This window comes from Dermacentor silvarum, chromosome 4 (assembly GCF_013339745.2).
Source record: "Dermacentor silvarum isolate Dsil-2018 chromosome 4, BIME_Dsil_1.4, whole genome shotgun sequence".
NCBI classification, from domain to species: domain Eukaryota; kingdom Metazoa; phylum Arthropoda; class Arachnida; order Ixodida; family Ixodidae; genus Dermacentor; species Dermacentor silvarum.
The window spans coordinates 184,285,894-184,312,843 of NC_051157.2; the positions used below are offsets into that span (position 1 = coordinate 184,285,894).

General features: G+C 44.8%; 2 protein-coding genes across 4 annotated transcripts in view; one reads left to right on the top strand and one right to left on the bottom strand.

Moving 5' to 3' along the window:
- Positions 1-22,610, bottom strand: part of LOC119450838 (transcription factor E2F3) — a 39,220-nt gene extending 16,610 nt beyond the window's left edge. The window contains exons 1-5 of one of the 3 annotated variants that reach the window (XM_037714329.2): positions 21,958-22,610; positions 20,272-20,377; positions 19,787-19,869; positions 6,115-6,392; positions 3,191-3,305 (exon numbers count right to left, since the gene is read on the bottom strand). In XM_037714329.2, coding sequence (XP_037570257.1) covers positions 3,191-3,305; positions 6,115-6,392; positions 19,787-19,869; positions 20,272-20,377; positions 21,958-22,176 — 801 coding nt within the window. In that variant the 5' untranslated portion in view covers positions 22,177-22,610. Of the gene's footprint in view, positions 1-3,190; positions 3,306-6,114; positions 6,393-19,786; positions 19,870-20,271; positions 20,378-20,653; positions 20,898-20,984; positions 21,450-21,957 lie in introns of those variants that run through there. The other 2 variants (XM_049666276.1, XM_049666275.1) reach the window with 2 other exon arrangements.
- A 419-nt stretch (positions 22,611-23,029) lies between these two features.
- Positions 23,030-26,950, top strand: part of LOC119450842 (sialin-like) — a 54,021-nt gene continuing 50,100 nt past the window's right edge. The window contains 1 exon segment of the mRNA XM_037714335.2: positions 23,030-23,278. Coding sequence (XP_037570263.1) covers positions 23,164-23,278 — 115 coding nt within the window. The 5' untranslated portion in view covers positions 23,030-23,163.

Consider the following 26,950-nt stretch of genomic DNA (forward strand, 5'->3'; position numbering starts at 1 on the left):
CAGCATGTGCCTAAGTGCGAATGTGCTTTAAGTGTTCACAACACTATCATTCAAGCTTTTTGTGGAATCCTGTGATTAAAGCTTTACTGATAAGGCATTAGCCACAGGAAGTCTTGCAAGTGCTTTAATAGCTTGTCAAGCCTGTTTCTTGTCTTTTTTGTAGCAAGAGCTACACTGGCCGCATTCTCGCCGTTTCGCTGTGGCCGGTGACCACACCGCGAGCTGAGCCGTTGCCTAGCAACCGCCGCCACTGGCAGCTCCGCTCACCGCGCCATCTGGCATCGTCTGCTCGAGTTACCGCGGCGTGGCACCGCTGCCGCGGTTGTGTTGCAAGCGTTTGCCGCTTGCATCTGGTATGACTGACTCCAACCAAATAAGGAAATTTACTAGCCCGACGTTTCGGAACCAATTCGGCTCCTTCTTCAGGGGGTATTCTTCGGAGGTGGCGGTGTGCCTTTTGTGGTAGAGTGTGGCACACCGCCACCTCCGAAGAATACCCCCTGAAGAAGGAGCCGAATTGGTTCCGAAACGTCGGGCTAGTAAATTTCCTTATTTGGTTGGAGTCAATCTATAAGTCTTAATCAATTTTCCCAACCAGACAGGTAATTCTGTCGAAATGTTTAGCATCTGGCATGACATCAGAGGAGGAGCCGGTAAAACCGTGTTGCAACAGAGGAGGTGCCGGCGCTGCATCGTATATATAGAAGGGGCGGCTCGGTGGGATTCGTCGGCAGATATGGAAAGTGAGTCGGAGAGACTGAAAGAAGCCAGGCTTCGTCATCGGAACGAAACCAAGAGGAGGCAGCGAGCCGAGGAGACGGAGGAAGAACGAGCCGCATGCCTTGAGAAGCGTCGTAAGTACGAAGCAGCCAGGCAAGTGGATTCAGATGAGGATAGCACCCAAAACGTGTTCATGTCACTGGACGACAACCCCTTATCCTCCCGCCTCACCGACCATCTTTGTGGCAATTGGGAAACAACAAAATGAACACTTTCAAAATGAATGCATTACACTTAAAAAATGCAGTCTTTAATGTAACCATAACTTAACAAGATGTAACAACCAAACTTAAACACTCAGATGTACGAAGCTAAACGATAAAGATGTAACCGTAGAGAGAACCAAGCTAAACAATAGAGTTAACCGTACCTCTCGCTACGCACACCCAGGCATAACTGAGTTAAGCCACAGCCACTTTTTTTCTACTGTGTTTACAGCTGGAGTATTAAAATCTGCATTTCAATAAGTTCTAAATGAAGTTTTTGACCAAAATTATAACCCTCTAATATTGAGAATTGACTGTACAGAGACTAAAATGCATCCTAATGTGTTTCTTGTTTTAACAAGAAACAAGAACTTCAAGCTAGCTCCTCCTTCTGTCTTCTGAAATAGCTTCTCAAGGTTAATACTTGTTTCAATCCTTTCTTTCCCAATTGAGGACTCCATAAAAAGATAACACAAGAAGAGACCTCTAAGTGTACAAGCAAATCAGATGCCCCTTATCCTATTTACAAGGCATCCACCGAAACAAAAGATGAACGTCCCCTCTGCGTGGAAATGAACATAACAATGTTGCACTGCTAAGCTCGCGACTTCAAATCCCAGCCACGGTGGCCAAGCCCCTGATTTTAAAATATCTTATGCCCCTCACCTTAAAGAACCCCAGGTGGTCAAAATTAATTCAGAACACGCTCTGACATGCCTCATAATCAGATCGTGGTTGTAGCACATAAAAACGCAAAATTTAATCATTTAGCCATGTTGCGCATGTGTGAGTGATATGGCAAATCAGTTCCACAGAAGCCCGCATGGTGTCGGTACATTGCGATTCATTGTTACGAAGAAACCCGCATGGGTTTCCGTTGCAGCTTCGTACTACAGTTGGGTGGATAACAGCATCCCTCTTCACATGCAGCTGATCGTGAAGCAGCAGACCGTTTCTTCAAAAGTCACAAATTGAGACCCTTCCCCACCTGCTGGAGTTCACTTTGCTATTAGCAGAGGACCAAAAGGATGTTTTGGTCCTCTGCTAAAAGTGAACTCCAGCAGGTGGGCAAATTGGTATTGCATACTGACAAAGAATATTGCAATAAACAAGGGATTAGGAAGAATGACGACATGAGTGCAGAACTAAAAACTGGGGTTTATTGACAGAAAGAGCTTTTTTTAAAAAAGCCTAAAGATTAGTGGCCAAGTACCATAATCTGATGCGCACGTAATTTTCATGGGTTTAAAGTAAGAAAATAAAAGTGCAACTGAATGTACCACGCCCCTGATTTTAAATATCTTATGCCCCTCACGTTTGCAACCATAAAAAACAAGTGCAGAATTTACGTTCACAGAAGAAAAAAATTTTTTTAATGAGCTTTCATAATGAAAGCAGTACGTCGTTCGTCGCCATTTGCGCTTCATTGGCCACAGATACCGAGCAGACAGGTATCGAGCGATCACTTTTGGAGTGACTACTATCACTTTTGCGTGACTGCATTTGACTTGTTGAAATATGTGGCCAACAGCACTCCTGGCACTGGGCACATATAGGGAGCTTGGCGCACTGCCAGAAACGCAGGCAGTGCGAAAGTGATAGTTATCTCCAAAAGTGATTGACCGTGAACACCAGTCCAGACCATAGTCGAGCACAAAATGAACCCACAGCAACCTTCAAGAAAACGCGATTGGTCGCCATCTTGTGATGGCAATGACGCTGCACCTGATGGCTCTGACGGTTAGCTGTTGCCAACGCTGCAAATGCGGTCTTGGTTTCATATTTGACTGTAACGCGCAGGCAATGATCAGACTAATTTTCCTTGAAAAAAAAGGCACACGTTAGATTCGGGCATCTACGGTAACCAATCTTAACTTGTGCAGCATCACAGACACGTCAGCGGACTTGTGAATAAAGAAACTTTCACCACTCTCCCGCCCAGTCTTATCTTTGTGCCGCGACAAGACTTTCGTATATGACAGCGACAGCTAAGAGTTGCATTTTTTGCAATGCAGGGATAAGTTAGACGATGGCTGCCCTTTCAGGGAAGCTCTTGTGTCTCTGTCAATAAACCCCAGTTGTTAGTTCTGCACTTGTGTTGTCATTCTTTCTCGTCCCTTGTGTATCATGCTATTCTTCGTCAGAAAGGAGGTTTGGTGGAAATGTCACACATAATGCCTCGAGCGGCAGGGCTCTAGGCTTACCTTGTGAGGATCAGGCACTTCTAGGCGTGTCTCAGGAGGCGCCTTGACAGCTATCACAGTCTGGTCGGCCAGGCTGTCGATGCTTCGCAGGTCACGGTACGTTACATAAGCATGCTTGCACCAGTGTGTCAAGGTCTAATGCACAGATCGCTGCTGCAAGGTGCCACGCCAGCACTGACTGGAACTATCTACCACCAATTTGCCTTGCTATTGCTGGCGTCTGCAAGACTCATTTAGATTTCAAGGGAGAAGAAACCTGAAGCAAGCACAGTTTTCAAACAATCACCAGAGAGTTGTTTTAAACTGGGTTTTGTACTTCTAGCGTAAAGTTTTTATGAAGAGAGGTAACACTAGCCAGACACCATTCTGGAACTTGGCAATAATCAAAACATATAAGCGAGGTCTCTGTCTCATGATTTGCAGCTTGTGGCTGCATGAGAAAAATTCAATTTGAGAAGGAATAAAACAGTAGTGCAAAAGAATGAGGACAAGACACAGGACAAGATGAGGACAGTGCCCATTTTGTGTCCTTGTCTTGTCCTCATTCTTTGGTGCCACTGTTTTATTCCTCTTCGTTATGAACCAACTCACCCGAGAGAATGTTTTACAAGTTCAATTCAGGAATAGTTGTTTCTATGTGCTATGTAAGAGCAGTTGGTCATGCAGCCAAGGTAGAGAGAAACAAGGAGAGGGAGGGACAGCACAGCATGGTTGCATGTGGCAGTTGTGTACAACAAGCTTGCTTGGTAAATATGGGCGAGTGTTTGGGGTAAGATCAGGAGAGAACGAGGGGGAATGCACGGCTGGCAACATTCCCGACCTCCTATGTGCGAACATTTGGCCAATATACAGTGGTTTGTGGAGCTTACAGGCAAACACAGTTTTGCGAGTGTCTCAAGAAAAAGGGCCCTTTTGTACTAGATGCAGTCTGGGCATTTAGCCAGTGATTTCGTCATCAGCCTAGTTAATGTCCCCTGAAGAACAAAGGCCTTGACCAGCAACCTCCAATTACCCGCCCTGCATAGGCTGACTGCATCACATGCTTGAAAATTGTCCTTAGCTTATCACATCACTTCATCTCATCATTTAACTGGCCAAGCACTTGCTCTGCTGCTAGTCTGTGTGCCTCAATACCATGAACGCCTACAAACTGGCCCCACTGTCTGCCATTATGCAATCATAGTTGCAGACTATGGCTCCATAGTCAAGGTGTGAACATATGAGACTTTTGTAGTACAAGCTCAAAAGGCATCACCTGCCACTTCCCCAAGATGTGTGGGATAAGAGCTTCAGTAGATTCATTGTCTTTAGGCACTTCGCTTTCAGAAGTCGCGTTTGCTCTCCGCTGTGCATTCGCTCTCTGTTGGTGAAGGCGCGGGGGACCTGCGCGAAAGGCGCGCTTTCACTCGCACATAGGGCACGCGGTGACGATTTTATCGCCCTTGGACTCATGCTCCTCCTCCGCATCGCCTTCGTTGATCTCCTCTCCCGTCGGTGGCCGCACCTCGTTGAGAAGCGTGCTCGCTACCGCCCTTGTCAGCGAGATTTTCCAGCGGAAGCCGCATTATAACCGGTATTTCGTCTCACGCGGCTGCACTGTAAGCGGTATGCATATACATGGAGTTCTTTGGGAGGGTAAACAGGAGTCGGAAAAGGCCGCGTTGTAGCCACTTCTGCACTATAAACAGTTACGTTATAAGTGATCTATACTGTAAATGCTTTTTACGTGCGCGTGCCTGAGTGAGTTCACCTCCGACTCTTTAATTTAGCTAGTTTTAATTGTGTTTCGATGATACGAATTTCGGCTAATACGAATATTTTTCGTGACCCCCGTGAGATTCGTATCATCGAGATTTCACTGTAACAAATTCCTGGATATACCGAAGTTTTTCTATTCCCCACTGTTACTCCATAGAAGCAGATGTATTTTAGACCTCTACGTAACGAAGTGGCAGCAGAAGACCCCCTCGAAATAAATTTTCCCCGCCGACAACCTAGAGATTTCACCCCAAATTTTGTCATTCATGCGTGAGCAGCAACCGGAAGCACCTTCTTTGCCGCAATGAAATGCGAAGCGGTGGCGGCACGCTCGAATTCACGGTGACTGCGAGGCGAGAGCACGTGAGCGTGCGAGGTGGGCCTGCATCCCTCAACCTGGCGATCTTGCCGCCGCGGGCGTGACCTTTCCCCCTCCCTTCATTCAAACCTAATCCCGCCACTTGCTGCAGCTGGCCTAGCCCGCCAAGCCGGCACTCTCCTTTTCCAGTTGATGTTGCCAAAGCAAAAAAAACTTTTTTTCAACGCGCTGGCAGCGCCACTCTTTGGTTACTGTGCAAGTCTCTGTGCTTCACTTCACTAACCTGACACTAGGTGACACTATACAACGCTACGACGCCATCCCCCCCCCGTGTCGCTCACTCTTCATTTCCGACGCCTGGTGTCGGAAATGGAAAGTTGTGGAGTACCTGGTGCGACATTCCAAGGATGAGTGTTTCGATGAAAACGGAAAACGGGTGCGCGTTACAATCGAGGGTGCGTTAGAATCCAGTAAATACGGAAAGCATTTCTTTTTTGAATTTTCGTGCCGAACCTGCATATAACGAAATGCTCTTTATAACGAAGTTTTTCGGAAATTTGTCAATTTCATTATATCCAGGCTTAACTGTATTCTCAAAGTGTGATCCTACAAAATCGGCCAGATCTTCAACAGTATCTCCCGGAGATACTCTTGAACGGTAACGTGACGGTAGAGGACGAGTTCGCTAACCTTTTAATTTATTAACTCTGTTAAATGAGAGAAGCTGAAACTGTGCTCACAAGATGCCACATGCGCTGCCACTAGATAACTGTTCGTGCAATTCGCATTGTTTACTGTAAGAAACACGTAAGCAACAGCATTCTTGATCAAACACAGCAAAGGATATCTTCGATCCGCATGCTCGGTGAGCCCTCGCAGGTCAGACGCTGCTCCCTCCAGGAGTTCGTCCAGCTCACGTTCCATCTTGATGCACTCATCAACCTCCTGCTGCATGGCGCGCTGCCTGCTGCCGTTCAGAGTGGCTGCCCCACGCCCCTCCCGCCAGCGGATGTTGTTTTTGGACTTCTTCTCGATGAGGCCGACTCCCTCTAGCACATTCGTAATGTCATAGATGCGCCGCTTCTGCACACCTAGCAGCTCCGACGCTTTATTCAGATCCACCACCTGCGCAAAAGAACAGTGCTACTGCCTCCATCAGCATTGCACGGCAATCTTATCAGAGGACTGCCATGTGGCTTACAATGCAAACATGCCTGATCAACCAGTTCCAAACCTTTAGGCTGGTTTCTTCACAACGAACTGCTGCCAAACTTGCAACATTTTCAACTACAATGCGAATGTAGCAAAACTGAGCACGAAATAAAAGCAAAGCCCATGGGGACGCTTGAGTCTCTGCTGTTCATCTTCACTGCGTGACTCTTACGTTCCCCGACTATCAGCTTCCCTACATGACAAAATTGAAATGGTGGAAGCTAATATGCAGCAGTGACAAAGCTACGAGAGAGACAGCACCAAGCACTCTGCTGTAAGCACCACGTGATGGCGAAGGTGCCACGGCAGCATGACAAAAATGCTTGCTCCTCTTTGGCTTCAGCAGCTCAGCGCACGCGTGGACCGCCACCAATACGTGTTGTTGGCAAACTTTGCGGGACTAATCCAATGCGAGTTCTCCCACGCTACTTTAGAGTACAGCACCGACACAAGTTAACATTACCGCTGGCACACACTAATTTGTAGACCGCACCACACCTTACCGTGAGCTTGCCAAGCTCGGGATAAAATTGACATGTCTTGGCATTCTTTGAAAATCTACCAATCTACCAACCCTGTCAGGTTAATCTTTCTCTTTCTTGCCCGTTTAAAGTCATGCTAATGTAACAGCTAGTTTAACTATGTGAACGTAAGGCAGCAGCCTCAGTGCCAAATTGTTTCTTTCAGCCGCCAGCCAGTAATGCTGTACTGTGGTACTGGAAAGTTCTAACAGCTTGTCTAAAAAGATTTCTGAACTGCAATAAAGCACAGAAAGACAAGGACAGATTGGAAGGGAGACAAAACAAGTATTCAATCCATCTTGCTGCCCTACCTCACACTTCAGATGCCATGCAACACCACCTAGTCCAACATAATGCACTGTTGTGTTGTCTAAAAGATGCAGCTGCAGCACACGTCAGCTCCGCCTTTCAAATACTAGAGCTGTACTGGGAGCTTCAGAGAGACTTCTTTGCTTGAGAACACCGTGACAATCCTAGCTGCAGTGCATTATAACACTAGCAGAGATTGTTACAACATGACAACCATGTTTACATGCCAAACCTTTCCAGCACAGAAAAAAAAAAGGGGGGGGGGGGGGATAGAGAAACTTTCCAAATATCTTTGCAGATGATTCTGATACAGAGGCAATACAAAAAAAAGATTATCAGACGTGAGCCGCAATCATAACAGTCTAAAAAAGTTTTCTTTTGTTTTGACGGCTGCTCAGCATATCAGTGCGAGATATAGGTCCGTGATCACTGAAATTTTTTTTGTAGATAACTGCTGACCTCCCCCGCACTGCAAACACGGAAAAAGTCATGAACAAGCGCTCTCACTATCTGCCTATTTCTGCACTGCAGCATCACGCATCCCTATTTCGCCACTCTGGTCACAGGTCATTAACACTTATCTTTTTCCATTGCCACTGTACACCCCTCCAACATGCACACAAGAATTTTCACACTAAAGCACTCGGTTTATCAGGAATCATTGCTTATACGGAAAGCCCGGATTATAATGAGCTTCATAACCCAACGCTAGTTGCTATACGTTTCCAACAGTAGTTGACACAAGTCTGTCACTTCAGAGGCATCTCCAATTGCAATTTAAAGTAAGACTTCTTCTGGCGCTGCTCAGCCTACAAAACTCAGCTTGAAAGTGACGGATCTTTATCTACAGTTGTGATGAGCCTTGCATCTGTACACGGTCCAATATTTGCAAAATTTATCAGAGCTGTATAACTTTACTGTGATGATCCTTGCATATTTCTGCACTCATATATTTTCCAAAATTTACCAGAACAGCATGCATACACCATCTAAAAAACTCTCTAAGGTTCTTAATTTCTCTAAAGTGCATCTGACAGAGCATTCAAAGTAGACAAATTTCACATTGTCTGCACATTACCTTCACACATCAGAATTTTATCTACGCAACTTTTGGAAATGCTGCATAACAGAAGGAGAAAATGCATGTGAACTGTAGCATAAGGTTTGAGTTTGTTATCTTTAAAGGGGCCCAGAAATACCTTTTCTTAAAACTGATCAACACACTGGAATGAGTGCAATGTCCTTCGAGGAATATGCCCCAAAGAAATTTTTGAAATGGACACAACATGAAAAAAGATGTGCAATGAGTTCAACTTTCTCCGTTCCCTCTCAACTTATTGGTCCCTATCAGTTTGGGTGGTGGTGCTGATAGCAATGCCTTGTCTATTGGTCCTTTTATTTTCCTCTTTAGACCCCGTGTCCATCATCATGGACATTGGCTTTCACCCTTTTTAATTTATATTAACCCTTTAAGGACGGAAGATGAGCTGTTTAAGAAGCACAAGTTTGCAAGAAAGGCTGACGAAACAAGCCCATCCCGCGCTTTCCTTTTGTTTTTTTTATGCAGGCCTGAAGAGGTTTTGAGCTCCTGTGTTGAACTGCATTTCGGACTTTCTATTCCTTCTTTTAATCTCTCTCTCCCCTTTTTCCCTTCCCCCAGTGTAGGGTAGCCAACCAGGCTCAGTCCTGGTTAACCTCCCTGCCTTTCATTAAATCATTTTCTCTCTCTCTCTCTTTTAGATAACGTGCTTTATTTTATGCTTGTTGTAAATAACATCAGATGGCGCAAGGAGCTGTTGAAGAGTGATGTTGGAAGCATAGACTCACTTGTGCGCAGTGAAGCCCACGTTCGTTACAGCATAAAAAAAATTTTTTCTTGTTAAACTTCACCTTTTAGACAGGAATTTTCGTATAGTATTCCTTTAGATGAACATCAGCATTGTCTGCACGTAATGCTGCAAGCATACACTAACCTGTGAGCAGTGAAGCCCACCTTTGCTCCAGTGTAAATAATTTTTTTTTCTTTAGTAGAATTCACCTTTCCGACATTTTTCACATGGTCTTGCTTTATATGATTATCTGAATCATATTTTTTTACCATTTAAAGGGTTACACCTGAAACGATAACAAAACATTCTAGTGCTAGATAAACCTAAGTGCAGACAACAGTATATATACCAAGCATTTGATCATTTCGTTGCCGCCGCATTTTGAGAAAATGTATATGTTATGCGAGATCTACCGCTGCATAGTCACCGAAGACGAAAGCTCAATGTGTAGCACATTTCAAATGCACAAGATGACGCAGCAATACAGGATGAAAAGTGGAGGTAAGAAACCGCCAGGTGGTATTAAACCAGTATTAATGTGCTTAAGACAAAGAAAAGAATTACGAAATGCAATTAGCCTTCCTTGCCTACTTTAGCCATTTTGAGTATTTATCTATCTAGCCTCTTATGCCAACCCGGTGGCCCAAGTTTTCTACCTGCTTGGGCCACTAGTTATGTTATGTGCTCATGGTGCCATTTTGGTCATTTCATCGTCATTCCGACTTCATGATCTGATTGTCGCCATGCCATCATCGTCGGGCCTTCTAGCCCGAACCAGTGGCCCATGTTGTCCAATAGCTTGGGCTGCCAGGTATGTGCTCGTGGTCGTGATGCCGTCGTTGTACCGTAGTCATGCCAGCTTTGTCATCCGACTGTCGTCATGCCGTCGTCGTGACACCATCGTGGTCATACAGTCGTCGCATGCATTCGTCGTCGTGATGCTGTCGTGGTCATTTCAGCTCCATCGCCTGACTTTTCTCAAGCCATCGGCGTCACGCCTTTCTCACCGACCCACTACTCTAATAGCGTGGGAAACTAGGTATGTGACGTCGTCATGGTTGTTCCACCATCAATTCAGATTTTTCAGCTGACTCTCATCATGCCATTATCGTTATGCAGTCGTGCATTCATTGTCACGCTGCTGCCGTGGTCATTCCATTCTTGTCAGTCTAATTTCATCATCCCACACTCGTCATGCCATGGTCGTCAGGCTGTCGTTTCACCATCGTCATCACTTCAGCAATGACATCCCATTGCCATCATGCCTTCATCGTTCCATCAACGTCGCATCTTTCTTCGTCATTTCGTTATAATCGTACAGTTGTCATTCAATTGAGACTGTGCCGCCATTGTCATGCTGTCGTCAGAAAGTGGCTGCCATGCACCCATTGTCAGACCATCGTCGTCACGCCATCATGCAGGCTGTCAACAGTCATCGCGAGATGGGTTGGTGCTGCAATTTTTATCTTAGCAAGCTGGAGAGATGGACTATTTATCCATAATACATGGAGGGGCTGCTGTGCATATGCACCCCTTGCCATGTCATCAAGCATTTAGTTTTTCAGGTTTGTAAGAGGCGAATTGACAATAAAAGCAATTGACAACAAAATGTAATTGAGTCACTCCTATGATGTTGGGTCTGAGGAACCCTTTGAGGCTGGCACCCCGAGGAACCATGCGCCCAAAACATGGTTCCTCGAAACAAAAGCGCCCCGAGGAACCATCAACATGATGAGAGGGGGTAAGTGCACTTCCCCATACCCTAGAAAATTTGGACGGGTGCACACTGGATGGTGTGTGTGGGCCATCGTACTTCATGCAGTGCAAAGCACCGAAGCGTGGGAAGGTAGGTGGGTGGTTAGCACACCTAACATAACGCACTTATCTAACATGATAGTTGACACTGCCTAAGGTAGAGAACAAGCAAGGGTTTGGAAAGCCACAGAAGAGAGCAAGCAATCTTTTTTGAAAGACTTGTTCCCTGCAGGATGCACTGAAAACATACTTAGCACACATGTTCACAGATTTACATTTACTTTTACAAAAGCTTTGAAGGCCTAAATGAAAACTCTGCAACTGTCGCTACCATTCAGTGTCAATGAATTTTGTTAAGAAGGTTCAGTGGTTGCTTAAGGAGAAAATTTGTACATTTCATGCATGCTTAAATAGAAAAAAGTGGTGATACACCAGAAACAGTTGGATGAAAGAAGCCGTAAGAAGACAAGCGCACATATTTATTTATAAACAATGTTCTGTGAACACGGACATTGTGGGAATCAAGACATCTCTGTGCTTCCATGAATCTCTTTGAGCTAGCTTGTGTCAGTAATCTCAAGCAAACTGCGTGCACTTTTCTGTGGCTTTTCTTCTAAGTATTTAAACACTTCGGTGAAACAGAGTAACTGCAAACATTCTATGGTAATATATAATACCAATAGTCATTCAAAAATCACTGAGCCTACCCTAGGTAGGTTGGCAGTGTTCAGAATCATGGAACGGCAGCTGCAATGTCTTACTTGTTTTGCATGTGACCTTATTACCATTATAACGCAGATCAACAAAAGACTTCCGACTGGCATTGCACTTAACATTTATCCATAACAAGACTGAACATGTTGAATTTTTGTTGATAAATCTTTTTTTATTCACTTTTTATAAAGCAAATTCATCAGTGCTGGCACGCATTTGAGAACACATCCAGCCTTTTATGTTACTCATCTCTTTCATTTACAGCTTAATTTACTATTAAGTGGTACTCTACATTTTCACAGACACACAGGAGAAAGACAATGTCACCACTTTGTCACAGGGCCACTATCCCTGCACCTCAAATTACTTGCAAACTATTCAACTTGCGCCTCAAATTCATTAGCCTGACCGCAATGCTCCCCTTGCAGCTTAAAGTGTTCCGTCACAGGGCATCATGCAAGGCCTGCAAGACAGGCTATTGACCTAATTGCAAACACACGAGCTTAGAAATTTGTCCTTGGGGTAAAGACAATTTCAAGATATGCAAGGATGGTTCTAAGCACTCTTCCTTCTTCAAACACCGTTGATGGCTCATCTGCATTTGCACCACCTAATTGATTAAACAAAGCTGTCAATTCATCCACAACCTGTTATCTGCTAGCCTTCTCGTTAGCTTAGTTGGCAGAGCAATTGCACAAGAAAGATAGTGTGACTCGATTTGAACCCCAGACCACAGTGAACTCTTATTTGAACAAAAGGCAGTCTTTCTCAGCAACCAGTGCGAGTTTCCTATGCAAGTTAATGCTATTTTCATGTGAATGTCAAGTTTCCATTTCACTGCATTACTGTAACAATTCAGTCCACGAAGAATAGGTGCTTTATGGTTGTAAAAATGTAGAATTCGCATTTATTTACACCTCGATTTGAAATTTCTCCCTTTGTGAAGATGGCAGCATTTGTGGTAAAGAGACCAACAGTATAGCAAGGCATTACTTTTCCGGGAACTCGGAATGTCCCAGCAGTCATACTGATTTTATCATGACAATTTCATTGTATATAACTTCATATATTAGCAGGCATAACAATTTCATATATATTGTATCCTTACACATGAGGCTATTTGCAGATTGCACGATTACTTAACGATCCCGGCAATGCTAATTCTATTATATTTGAGCTCTAGTTCATGAAAACTTGCAGCAGCACTTGGTTTTGTATTTTGTGTGATGCCGCAACACTGCAACATGGGTGAAGATAATTTCGATTTCAAATAAAGCCACCCACGTCTTCAGTCACTAACACAGACCTGCCAATCTTAGAATTAACAAAAAACTCTAAGGAGCATAAAAAATCGGGCATTTTACGATAAAATCATAAATGTTGGCAGGTATGCTAACATCTTCCCATAGCTTATGGAATATATCCTTTTATTAGCACAATGAAAGAGTTTCAGGCTATAAAACTTAATTCACCAATCTAACAAGGTTTAAAACAAAAAATACTCTCAGCCGGCACTCGGACTGTTTATACATAAACATGCAAGCATGAGTCTCGACATTAGCATGCCCACAGATGCTATCCTTCTTGGTATCAAAAATGCACCAAAAGGCCCCCAACACCAAAATGTTTAACACCAAACTCCTAGTCTGATAAGATCCATGACTTGTTGACAAGGTCTATCAGCAGCTTGTTCACATCAATAACTACTCTTCTTACCTTGTCAACTAACCATCAACAGCCTGTCTACATCAATAACTACTCTTCCTCATTATGTCTCAGTATCTTAAGCAGGTGGTGGCGTGGAGCAGAGGTAGAATACCTGGCTTCAAATCTGAAGGTCGTAAGTTCGAATCCTACTCCAGTCCACTACATTTTCAGGCATGGAGTGGTGTCTGACACCGGCAAGAAAAAATATATATATATATATTGCCGAGAGCTAGTGGGGCTATACTAATTCAGGTGCAACCAAAACTAGGAAGGCCCACTAAGCTTCATCAAGGTCACTCCCTCACCAGAACAGGAATTGGCCTTCCTGGTGCAGTATTCGGCCACTACCTCCCTCACGACTCCGACAATTAACCCATGGCCCTCAATCCCCAGTGGCTGCATGCAGTGGTATATACTGACCTGTACAGTGCCCAAAACAGCCAAGATACTTTCATTCGAAATATTGATGAACCAGATACAGAGGATCCTTCTATAACTAGCGATGAAGTTAGAAGGGCCTTGAAAGACATGACCAGGGGAAAAGCTGCTGGAGAAGATGGAATAAGAGTACTTTTAATCAAAGATTGAGGAGATATGATGCTTGAAAAGCTTGCGGCCCTTTATACGCAATGCCTCACAACTTCAAGCGTACCAGAGAGCTGGAAGAACGCCAACATTATACTAATCCATAAGAAGGGAGACGTTAAAGAATTGAAGAATTATAGACCCATTAGCTTGCTTTCAGTATTGTATAAAATATTCACCAAGATAATTTCCAATAGAATTAGGGCAACACTTGACTTCAGCCAACCAAGACAACAGGCTGGCTTCAGGAAGGGATTTTCTACAATGGATCATATCCATGTCATCAATCAGGTAATCAAGAAATCTGCGGAGTACAATCAACCTTTCTATATGGCTTTCATAGATTATGAAAAGACATTTGATTCATTAGAGATACCAGCAGTCATAGAGGCATGGCGTAATCAAGGAGTCATACATGAATATCTTAGCAAATATCTACAAGGATTCCACAGCTACCTTGGTTCAAAGTAGAAAGTAGCAGTTACCCCCCAGGCAAGGAGACGCAATCTCTCCAATGCTATTTACTGCATGCTTAGAAGTATTCAAGCTCTTAGACTGGAAAGGCTGAGAAGTGAGGATCAATGGCGAATATCTCAGCAACCTTCGGTTTGCAGATGACATTGTCCTATTCAGCAACAATGGTAACAAATTACAGCAAATGATTGAGGACCTTAACCGAGAAAGTGTAAGAAATGGGTTGAAGATGAATATGCAGAAGACAAAGATAATGTTCAATAGCCTGGCAAGGGAACAAGAATTCAGGATCGCCAGTCAGCCTCTAGAGTCTGTAAAGGAGTACGTTTATCTAGGTCAATTACTCACAGGAGACCCTGATCATGAGAAAGAAATTTACAGAAGAATAAAATTGGGTTGGAGTGCATACGGCAGGCATTGCCAAATCGTGACTGGGAGCTTACCACTGTCGTTGAAAAGAAAAGTGTACAATAATTGCATTCTACCGATGCTAACATATGGGGCAGAAACTTGGAGGTTAACAAAGAAGCTCGAGAACAAGTTAAGGACCGCACAAAGAGCGATGGAAAGAAAAATCTTAGGACTAACGTTAAGAGACAGGAAGAGAGCGGTGTGGATCAGAGAACAAATGGGGATAACCGATATTCTAGTTGACATTTAGCGGAAGAAATGGAGCTGGGCAGGCCATGTAATGCGTAGGATGGATAACGGGTGGACCATTAGGGTTACAGAATGGATACCAAGAGAAGGGAAGCGCTGTCGAGGTCGGCAGAAAACCAGATGGGTTGACGAAGTTAGGAAATTTGCAGGCGCAAGTTGGAATATGCTAGGGCAATACAGGGGCAATTGGAGATCGCAGGGAGAGGCCTTCGTCCTGCAGTGGACATAAAATATAGGCTGATGATGATGATCTCAAGCACACCCAAGGACACACTTCGTGGCCCCTCTTCAGTTCCTAAAAACTGACAAACTGACAAAACTGACAAAACTAACCATGTTCTTCCTTGTTGGCAACAAAATCTACTGTGCGCCACAGCCAACGTTAGTCAAGCTGTTTAACTAAAAAAAAAGTATTTAACAAATGCGGTGCAAGATACAATTATAAGGCCTACGATGTTCAGTCATCAGACTTCTGCCAATGGAACACTTGTGTTTTCATCTTTTTCTTTTGGTGAAAAGCTTGGTAACGTTAGCTGGGACACCCTATGCACATGTCACTAACAAAGCCAATACTATCCTTGGTTGTCGATGATAAAATCTCTAAGACTGCTTACATGCCAAGCAAATTCCACCAACACTTCAGTAAATATGAGATCCCTCACAAACCTTTATGAGCCTTTATTACGGAACACATAAAATGGCGCCTCAAAAGCTTTGAAGATAAGTAAACTGTGTGTTATGTATGGCTTCACAAACAGCTAAATATAACATTAAGAAAAATATTACTGGAAGTGTGTCAGCATTACTAAAATGACCAACACAGACGGAAACAACCTTGTAGGGTGACGCACTCTGCTACTTTGATGGCGTCAACTACAGCGTTACCATTCCTTATTAAGCACACACCTGAAAGCTTCAGTATGAGCCCCACATGCATATAGAACTTATTTTCAATTGCGATGCACATACTCTAGCCATTCACTGTAAAAGCATGCACGTGTGCCATTTACCACACGTCAATGTATAGTTGTAGTGAGAGTAAAATGCATTACAGAAATCCAATTTCCACTGAAAAAATTTGATGTTTGCCAAGCATAAAATTTGCCATACTGCGGTGACATGATGAAAAGGATCACCATCAATTTATGTGCACTGTAGGATGAAGTCCTCTCCCGTAAATATCCAGGCCTCACGTCAGCCAACTGCATTCCATCGCTACACATTGCCCCATCTCACCAGAACACCTAATCATCTGCCGTCCTCCAATTGTGTTTCCCTTCCCTAGGCATCGATTCTGCCACTTCTGCTATACGATGCACACAACCTGCCGAACTCCACTTATGCCTCTTAATTTCAAAAACAAATTAGCTACGCCCATTTGCTTTTGTATTCATATTGTTGTCTTCCTGCCATCAGGTTATGGCCATTAACATTTCGGCCAATATTGTTTTCTTCGTTCACTGCACAGTCCTTAGCTCCTTCTCGTGCTTCATTATTTTTGAATTTTCAGCATCATGGGATACAACAGGTTCAATGCCCTGACTGCATGCTTCTTTTTTCAACAACAATACTGAGCTGCTGTTCAAGACTTGGGAGTGCCTACCATGTGTGCTCTAATCCATTTTTATGTGTCATGAAATTGCCTTCTCATCTGATGTGGGCCCTATGTCACTACTAGACCGATAACAACACACTCCCTCACTTCATCCAAGAGGCTTACAACCAATTTATTGGCAGGTGATTGAATGTTCCTTTAAAAGAAGCTTTGCCAGCTCAGGGCTGCGATTTTGTAGTGATGCCTTATGACTTAGTCTTATCATCCACCGCTCACGGCCGGCTGATCCCATTGATAACGCGAGCGGACCGTCGCTCTGACCACTGACAAAGCGCGAAAAGGCATCATTACCGGAAAGGCATCGCTACAAAATACCGGCCCTGGTCTATTATCATTTGCTGTAAGTCATCCTCGGCTTTCCTGAACAGGACAATGTCATCTGTAAATCTCAGGTTGCTGAGACGTTCATCCTTAGTCCTTCCCAATCTAGTATCTTAAGGTAGGTCACCACCTTTAAAAACGCATTTTCAAAAAAAAAAAATGATTTTTTTGGACTTAGCATATTCAAGCTTCCTGTCTATTGAAGAATATTTAGCAAAAAGAATTATGTTGTTATCTTAAGTCGTTCAAAAGTTATGACCATTTTCCTATCCCCTCCTAGACGCATCCGAAACCGAAACTGAAGGTTCCTGATCCCATAGAATCTGCTATCTCATCATAAATGTCTCTTCCTATACATATTACGTAATGGTACTTTGTTTAAATACGTTCTAAAGCTTTTGGAAGCATCTTGTGGGACATGATGTTTTTTATTTATTAAAAAATTTCCACAAGAGGGCTGCGGGGCGCTACGGCACTGTGCTGTTTACATTGTGCGCGCATGATTTGGTTTGCGTCTGCGTTATCTGTGCCATCTGTTCTTTTTAGTACGCCATTTCGAGCTCGTGGATTTAGTTCTAGCCCTTCAAGAAAAATGTTATAGTACTCCATGAAATATGGCAAAATACAGGACGAAAAGAAAGTGCCAACACAGTGACTGTCATCGTGTGAGGAAGGCCACATGTGAGTCAGCTGGAGAGGCAAAACGGGCCAGAAAAAAAATTCGTGTTTCAGCTCGCTCAAAAGGAGTTCGCATTGCTTCGAAGGAGGGCCCAAGCTATGAGCCTGGTGGATCTTAGACATTGAATGTTTTTTTATTACATTGGCATTCGGTTCCAATCTTTAAAGCCATTTTTCTCAAAACATTATTTTTTGCATCCTATCGTGATGCGAACAGTGATAACTTTCCTTCTAATATATATTTTCGCATAAATCTTTGTGTGCTATTCCTTTATATATGGAACTGTGCATTCAAGCAGAATGACTGAAAACGAGCCGTAACTTTTTATACTATGACCAATTGTGCGAAAAACAAACCTGCCGGATATTAACTTTATCAGTCTTATTGTGATAACGCACCTTGGCTTAGATATATGGTGATCGTGGTGGTTAGATGCACAGGTTATTGTCCTCATTAAGTACCCGCCAAGTCACGTTTGAATCGCACCTACCGTTTTGTAGTTAGGACTGTTGGCGCAACATGCATATTTTGGCACATTTTGATTTATATAAATTTTTTAAATATTTTTATTAATTTCATCAGTTTAAAGTTTCAAACTATCAAGCTTTACAAGCCAAAAATATATTTGTAACTTCTGGAAAAAGTTTTTCTCGAAGTACCTACCTTAAATACTTCCTGAAAGCACGGAGTGAATACAGCAGTGATAAAGTACAGCCCAGTAAGGTAACAGCATCAGAAATTAGAGAAAAGACATCTGTACATGCGCTCCATCTGCAATGTTCCCGGTGCCTACAGCAGTGCTTTGTGCAAACGAGGTATGCTACAGTAAAGACATCTTCACCAGAAAGCTTGCAAGATATTCAACACCCCAACAGTATTAGTGGTGTGGACAAGAAAGGCAGCCTGAAGGCATGACAAGGGGTTTGCACCATTAAAGAAACTTGCACTTTGATGCAAAGGAAGAGCGCTCAACAAACCTCGGAAGTACTAACCAAATGAAACATAGCAACAAAACACAGGGAATAACTGTTGTCTGCATGAAAACAATGTGGCACGATAATATCTCTCGTCATTATACAAATCTAGGATCAGACAACACTGCTTTTTGTTTATGTAACATGATTCAGCCTTCCTCTACCAACCGATTCAATGTGCGATTTCATGATAATCTTTTCCTCCCTTCCAAAGTTCGCCCTCTTTTTGACCTTGACCTTTCCAAAAAATGTCTCTGGTCTCCAAGCATTTTGATCTCAGTTCATAAAATGTCTCGGCAACCATGCTCCACTAAATTATTACAACAGCAGGGTACTTCCATTTCTTCAAGACCCTTCTTCGCTCTTTAATTCTTTCCGCTAAATGTGACATAACCTAGACCTCTGACCTCTCTCTTACCAGTACAACGTCATGTTTCATGGGCAAGCTACTCGTGCATGAGCAGCACGTTTTTGTGTCCTTACAATCACAAGATTCACAAATGACTTTTCAGCTGCCATCTTTCAAAAACAGGCATGCTTTACCACATAGCATCCGTGCATGCATGGAAGCTGTACTTATTACAACCGCAGGGTACTTCCATTTGGCAAGACTCTTCTTCACTCGTTCATTCTTTCCGCTAAATGCGACATGACCTAGACGTCTGACCTCTCCCTTACCCGTCATGTTTCATGGGCAAGTTACTCGTGCATGAGCAGCACGTTTTTGTGTCCTTACAATCACAAGATTTCTAAATTACTTTTCAGCTGCCATCCTTCAAAAACAGGCATGCTTTACCACATAGCATCCATGCATGCATAGATGCCTAACTCAAAGGGGAAGGAGACCAACTTGGAGGCTATGACAGCTGTGTCAAAAACCAAGCATGACCAAAAAGAAAAAATTTATAAAGATAATTATGAATGACACTCCCTGGAACAGTTTCTGGGCCAGTCACGAAATGGCCCTACAGCATGGCCTAAAGGGGCTCTTCGCAAATACATTAGTTCAACATAGCTGAACAGTAACAAGCAACACTAATGTCAAAAGCCTCGACTCTGCAGCCAAACACACAGCACTAACAGTGCACACAGACCACAACTGTGTCTTGTGCATAGTTGCTGTAAGAAGTGAAAGTAAAGAGAATGCCAAAACAGACACCTTACCCCATCTGTTGCACCCTTCAGAAGCTGGATGAACTTTTTTGTGAGAAGACCAAGGGATGTGTCATACCGGTTGCGTTCCCCACCTACACTACGGAAATTAATAAAAATAAATTGCATTGCAAGGCTTTTCATAACCATGACTGCTAGTGTGACTGACAGACAGTGCTAAAGAAACTGGAAGGTTGCAAGGAGTGTATCTCGTACTAGAAAAAATTCCTACAAGGTGTTCGGAGTACTTTCCTACAAGCTAGTGGGGTACGTTGGTTAAACTTTAGAAGAAAGTTTAATGATGAAAATTTGCAGAACCAACCAGTACTGCCTTTTCGTTCGAACGTGATAAGTACCACTGCTGCGCTACATGTCTGTCGACACCAGTGTTTTAATACAATTGGCGGATAATGCTCGCAGTGCAGCAGTCACATGGTTTTGCTTTTGACATGTACACAAGCTCGTACAAGTGACACATAGTAGCAGGATGAGCGCACCTTTGCGAAGTTGGCTCCCTGATGAGCTGGCCAGACGGCCCTTCTTTGCCGCTGGCGCCTTGAAGGCAAACGGCTCGGGGGACTCCATGTCTAGCCGGCGCTTGACCTGAAAGAACCACAGGGGGAACCAAAACTAAGACTGGGGAATGTGCACTAGTAGTACATAATGCTAACTGGAGCCTGCTATACTCTATCTAATAATTGCATAGATTCGTGGCAGTCGGCCCTAGAAACAGCTTCTTAAGGCACCTCATTTCGAAACACTGGTTTAACACGCCGGAGATCAACGGCTTCTGTCAAATGACGTCGTGCGCGGATTTCACACGCGGTGACCGAAGTAACGCTTCGATTCCCGCGGAACCAGAGATCGAAAACGACGTACCAGCAAACAGCACGTACAATCGTCATGGCAAATGTCCGTTCTGAAAGCCGCTGCGAACGGCCACGTTCCAGAGCTCATCACCAATCGAGCCGGCTTAGCGGCCACGCGGGTGCACATGTGCGCGCCATCGAAGTCCCGAAAAAAAAACAGCGGAGGGCGTGGGAAAAAACGCGAGCAGCCGTCGGCGCCCGACCGTGTCGACGCTGGCCGGAATGAAAAAAAAAAAAACAAAAAAAAAAACAAAAAATGAACACTCCGAAGGCTTTATAGAAGGACTACCCTGTCGCCGGTGAAATCAGTTTATAATCGGCCAAGATTGAAAATCGCTAACCACAGCAGCTGATGAAGCCACGCAAACGCCAGCCGCGAGGATCTGCGCAGTGTGCTCCCGCGAGTCCCCCCCCGCCACGCATACACGTTGTCCGCTGCGCCCATTTAACAATAAAGCGCGTCGTTTCGCTGGACCAGCTGCATGTGGCCCCGCAGTCGAAGGGGCCGTGGGCTAAGGTTTTGCGAGCAAGATTGTGCCCGCCGACCGCCGCACACGGGCCCGCACGCCCGATGCACAGGAAAACGCATAGTCGCGGTGACCGGACGCACACCTGCCCCTTTAGGGGTGACAAGCGCACGCACGCCGCTATACTATGACACGACAACGGTTTCGATCGCGAGCTCGGGGCGTGTGTTCCCGCCGCCGCGGCCGTAATTAGGCAAGCTGGCCAGGGCAGGCAACACCAGTGGCGCAGGTGACCAGCTCGAAACCGCGGGAGGCGAAGTGCCCGCTGGGGGAGACGGCGAGGGAGGACACGTTAACACAGCGGACACGGCGTGCTCGCATTTTTCTTCCGGGCCAGGCATTGCTCTCGCGCTTCGGGACAGAATCGCGAAAAACAGAAACCTGCGAAGGATGGAATAAAGAATCGTCCTTTCGGTCTTCGAAGCACACAACCGACTTTAACGGCCACTCGGTGGTACGTGTTTAGCCACAGCTCCGGAATCGCAATGCGAGGCAGGGCGATCGGAAATAAAAAGGACGATTTTTTTTCCGGCCTGCGCAGTTCGTCCGGGTCTCCGTGGGATTCGAGAGGCATCGTCGGGCAAAGGGCCACCGTGCAGTGGGGTCCGAACCCCCCTGGGGGGTAATCGACGCCTAAGGTCCCCGGGCCCAATCGCGGAAGTCGTTTGTAAACAAAGGAAGCCAAAGGGCAGAGCGTCCGCAAAATGCCTTTCCGCGACCGCGTCCGGTCAACCTCTAAACGGCCCTAGGTCAAGCCCGAGGTTCGTGAGGATTCCTGGTGACCCACCTGGTTCCTCTCGGCCGGCGGCTTGGCCGGATTGCGGGCCAGGTAGAAGTGGTCGGGGGTCTGTCCGTACTCGTCCATCACAATGGCAGCCGCCGGCAGCTGGCCCGGCTTGACGATTGAGCGCCGCGATCCTCCGGGTTCCTTGGCCGTGGGTGTCTTGAAGCTTCCGCTGGCCATCTCCGGGTGAACAAAGTCCACCTGACGGGTGGAGATCATCATCCCTCGACGCGATGTGGCCCGCACCGCCAGCAGCCGGCGCCCAGCACAAAGTAGGCTTCCGCTACGCGGACATGGTGGACCTCGAAAAATCCCCCTCCAAACGAATAATACTCGTCCCTGCGATCAAAACTGTGTCATGATTGTAGAACTAGATGGATCAGGGAGTCGATCCAATGCAATCCGGAACTAAAACAACGGATTAAAGGGACCGGATGACTTCGATTTAAATGTCCACCGCGGAGGGTATAACGCTCGGCCGTTTCGCGCAAAAAAAGCGCCGCGTACAAAGACGCGCGCTCTCGTCGTATTTCGCGCGAAAATATTCCCGCCAGAGGGTTGAGGCAGGTTGCGATGCACGGTTCGCCGCATCTTGCTCCTAAAACGGTCCAAAATGACATATTCTCGCAGAATTTCCGTGGCATTTTGAAAAGCATTGCTTAATTTGTTCTACTCGCTACTGGAATCAAACTTTGATGCGATAAATTTCGATTATTTCATCAAATAACTCAGACGACGATAGGAACCGCGGAGCAGACCTACGCCGTTCTCGCTTCCAAAAACTTTCTTATGCATCTAAATGGCGCTTGCTTTTAAAATTATAAATTCTTTCTGACAACAGAAGCTGTGACAAGCCGTTATTATTAAAATGTTAACAGATTTATTACTTCTCTAGCACAAACACTTTTCCTTTCAGTCTCGACGACTCTGACAAGAGTCGTCTGCTTCGCACCGGCCCCGCCCACCAATCGCGTTTCACCGCACGCTATTGGGCCGCCTGCGGCCAATGACAAAGCCAGACATTTAAATATGGCGGCGTTTGGTCCGCATGCATGGGAGAGCGTGGTTGATCCGGAGTTCAGGGAGCTGGCAGAGCTAGGCCAAGGCTAGCGAGGGCAGTCGGGTTGTCACGTGATGGGACATTCGTGACAGCTGTGCGTGTGTGACAGTAGCTTTCGGGTGTCGCGGGACGGGCTATGCGGCCGTGCGATGACCGCTACCTTGGCCTGCGATGTGTCGGAGAAGAAGAAAGCCGACAAGCGTGCCCACTACGCCCCCTTGGCCGGCGGCCAGAACCCGACGGGACGAAAGAGGAGCCTATGCCGTAAGCGCGAGCGGCACCTTTCAGTCCGCGCCTCGGTTGGTCGCGCGCGCGCTGTCCTGCGACGATGAAATCGCGCTCTGCCATCGTTCCGTGTAGGTTAGCACGGGCAACGACCGAGGAGTGAACTGCGAGCGAGCACCTTGTCAAACGCTGATGCTACTGTGATGATGCTCGCTGCCAGCCAACGCTCATGCCACGTTCTGTAAATGTCGTGGCCGTCTATATCGCTTCACTCGGAAGTAGTACTCGCAGAAAATACGCCGAGTGTGATTGATACATATGTTGTCGCCCCGGGTACTGATGATTGCGCGTTACTGACGGGCCGAAACTACTTTGCACAGCCGCCATATGCTCGGGGAATTCCGGCGCTCATAGTACGCGTGTGCGCTTTAAAAAAAAAAACATGGGTGCCCAGCTGCGCGTTTCCGGTGTCATCGCCTCAGCTGCAAGCAACCTGTCCGTCTGCGAGTGTCTGTATCTCTTTGTATTACACATGAGAAACTTAATTCATCAAGTTGCTCGGTGCCCCTGTAGCACCCGGCATCTATGACCGCGTAGTTAATTGTTAGCTGGCCTTTTGCGAATTTCAGTTTTTATACAGATGTCAGATAAAAATTGAAAGTGAGCAGCAGTTGACAACATGCGCCTAATTATACGAGATTTAAATACTGCAGCCATAATTGAGTGGGTTTTACTTTACTGTTAAAGGCAGTTTGGCCAGAGCCACCCCGCAATTTAGACTAGCTGGAGTAGACTTGCTGTCGGTATCCAAGCGTCTTTGCATTCTGCCCACATCGGAATGCAGCCAAGATGCAAACTCGCGGCCTCGTCCCTAGCAGCAGAACGACATTTCCAATGAGCCAGTCAATCTCGATGCATGTTGTGCAGGCATATCAGTGTCTTCTAGACTGAGTCCAAAATTTGTGCAACGCAGCTTGTGCGCATGATAGGCCATCTTTTTCGCTGCCATAAGCATATTTCCTCACTTGTGTATTGTGCAGCCTACACAGTGAGCTCACGACGACTGTAAGTTAGTTATTGGAATCGGCATTCTAATAGCGATGTGAACACGGCGGGTCAAGGTAATGCCTTGCAATAAATCGTTCGCATTCTTTTTCTAAACCATTCCATGTTAAATGCACCTGCAGTACACATGCAAATTCAGTTGGCTACATGGTACCGCGTTAGCAGCAACTTGGGCATATCATATTTATACTTATTCTGATCCATAAAAGAACTTTGACACTTAAATACCAATGTCTCCGGCTAAAAATCAAAAGCTACTTGTTTCACCTCGTTGAGGCTGTGCGCATGGAAGCTGTATTCTTTCTACATCGTTGTCTATCGCATTGCCCTTATTTCATGATGGATCTGTACCCACTTACCCATACGTCAATCTTGCTGCATGCTAGATAGTCGTTTAACTTCATGTCTTTAAGCAATTATAAGACATTGTGCTCACGGCTCATCTCATGTAACTCAGGACAGCATGCTCAGTCCTTTGCTCTTTTTGATCTTCATTAATGATTGGTCATCTTGTGTTTTGTCAAAAATTATGCTTCTCGCTGACTGCATTATCACAATATCTATACTGATGCTGACCGCAAAGCTCTACGAATGGACTTGGATGTAATTAATAAATTGTGCTCAGCTTGGTTAATGCCACCTATTCCTTATAAAGCCAAAGTCATATCCTTGTCTAATTGGTCTTCCTTGATTCCAACTTCGTCATAATTGTACCACCACTTACAAATACCTTGGCATTCATTTCAAGCCCGACGTAACATGCAACTATGACAATTCTGCTAACTGATCCCCCGTGTATGTAAACTCTTCTGCATTACACTTTTTTATCTCAAGATTGATTATGCTTCTGTTACTTGGGATTGTGACCAAGCATACATAATTACATTGAATCCTTTTAGAATCGTACTGTCCTATCATGCCATTGCAGCGTAGCACATTTAATGCAATGGGCTAGCTGCTGTGATTCACCTTTCGCTCTTCTATGAATTGCACAGTGACTATTTTCAAACCACCCTCAGCTATCTTCTCTCAACACTGTCGCCCATACAAAGTCTATTGTCCACATCGTCTTTCGCTCAGTCACCTATAACTCGAACTACACTTGAGTAGCATAATCTACTATCACATGCATCTACTGAATCAGGCTTGACTAAATTTCAAGATCAGTTGCGCAGATTGATCCTCTTTGTTCACTCAATATTTCGTTGATTCTTATATTTGCATTTATTTATACTGTTGTCTTGCTGTTACTAATACATACTATATTCTATCATGTCATAATATATTGCCCTGTATCATTATATTTTGCTGTAGCACGTACGTTCTGTAATCTTGGTTTATTCTTTTGTCATTAGTATTAAAAGCAAAGCAATGTACACGTGATAATATTGCACTCGTGAACCATTTTTTCGTTGTGTGTGCCCCTGTATCACATCTTCCCATAATGGCCTTCAGGGGTGTTCAGAATATACATTTTAGTTGAGATTAAGAATTGAACTTTTGAAGTTCATGCAATGCCAAGGTAATGCATGGTAATGGAGGTGCTGAGGTAATGTAGATCCAATCAATAGCAGCAGAGGATTAATGTTGATGAGATGAAGAATTTGCAGGCATATTTTGTGGAGCTGGCCGACACAATTGGGGCTCACTGGGAGAGGCTGTGGACCTGCGATGGACGTAAATCGGGCTCGGGATGACACGAAAGCATGCTTCCACTTGCAACTTTCTTTGTATCAAAGCTTCTATTGTTTGTGATTTCATGCGCAAGTGTGTGTGCTCCAATCCGACTTGTCCCTTTGACCCATTCTTATTCGGGCTTCTACTTCCTGTTCCGTATTGTCGCCCTACACTCTTCAGTGCTTTCTGGAGTCAGGATGGTAGTAGCCAAAATTATCCATCATAAAGTATGAGATTGTCTTAAGTATTTAGAGGGACACTAAAGAAACACAAAATCAGTTTAAACTGATAAACTAGCACTTCAAAACTTTTTTTTCATTCATTTTGCATTAAGAGGTCGATTACTAGAAGAGAAAACAAAGACCAAACTTCCCTTAGCTTTTCGTCAGAGCCATGCACCGGTGCTTAAGTGTGACATCACAGATTTCAAAGTATTTTCTCATATTTGGGCTTTGTGGCACAGTAATACTTCTCAAAACTTCCCAGCTTCAGTCTTTTGTTCGTTCAGAATACAATAAGGTCAATCTTGACTGATCGAAAAATGAACTAGGCCCAAGCCGACACTGTCAAAATTCATATCACAGTGAGCTGGTTTGAGAACTTCAAGCAACACATGTCTCTTGTTTTCAGTTTTTTTTTTTTCTCTGGATCATCAAGCCTCCTCTCAGAATAATGCTGACTTTTAAAGTGAATAGCTTTCTCTAGCTCTCTTGCCTGTTTTAGTGGTTGTTGGTGGTCAGGCTTTCACTGCTAATACAAAGGTGCGTATGCAAAGGGCACGTGCTCTCGTACAACTTAATTGTGAGGTGCATTCTTTACCAGACGTCACCTGTTTTACTGAAGAGCATGGAAAACTGGGGGAGTTGGTATTGGACTCATGGCAAATAAGCAACAGCGCACTGAAGACAAAGGAAGACGTGGACACAACACAAGCGCTGGCTTTCTACTCTGAGTTGAAAGTCTGTGCAT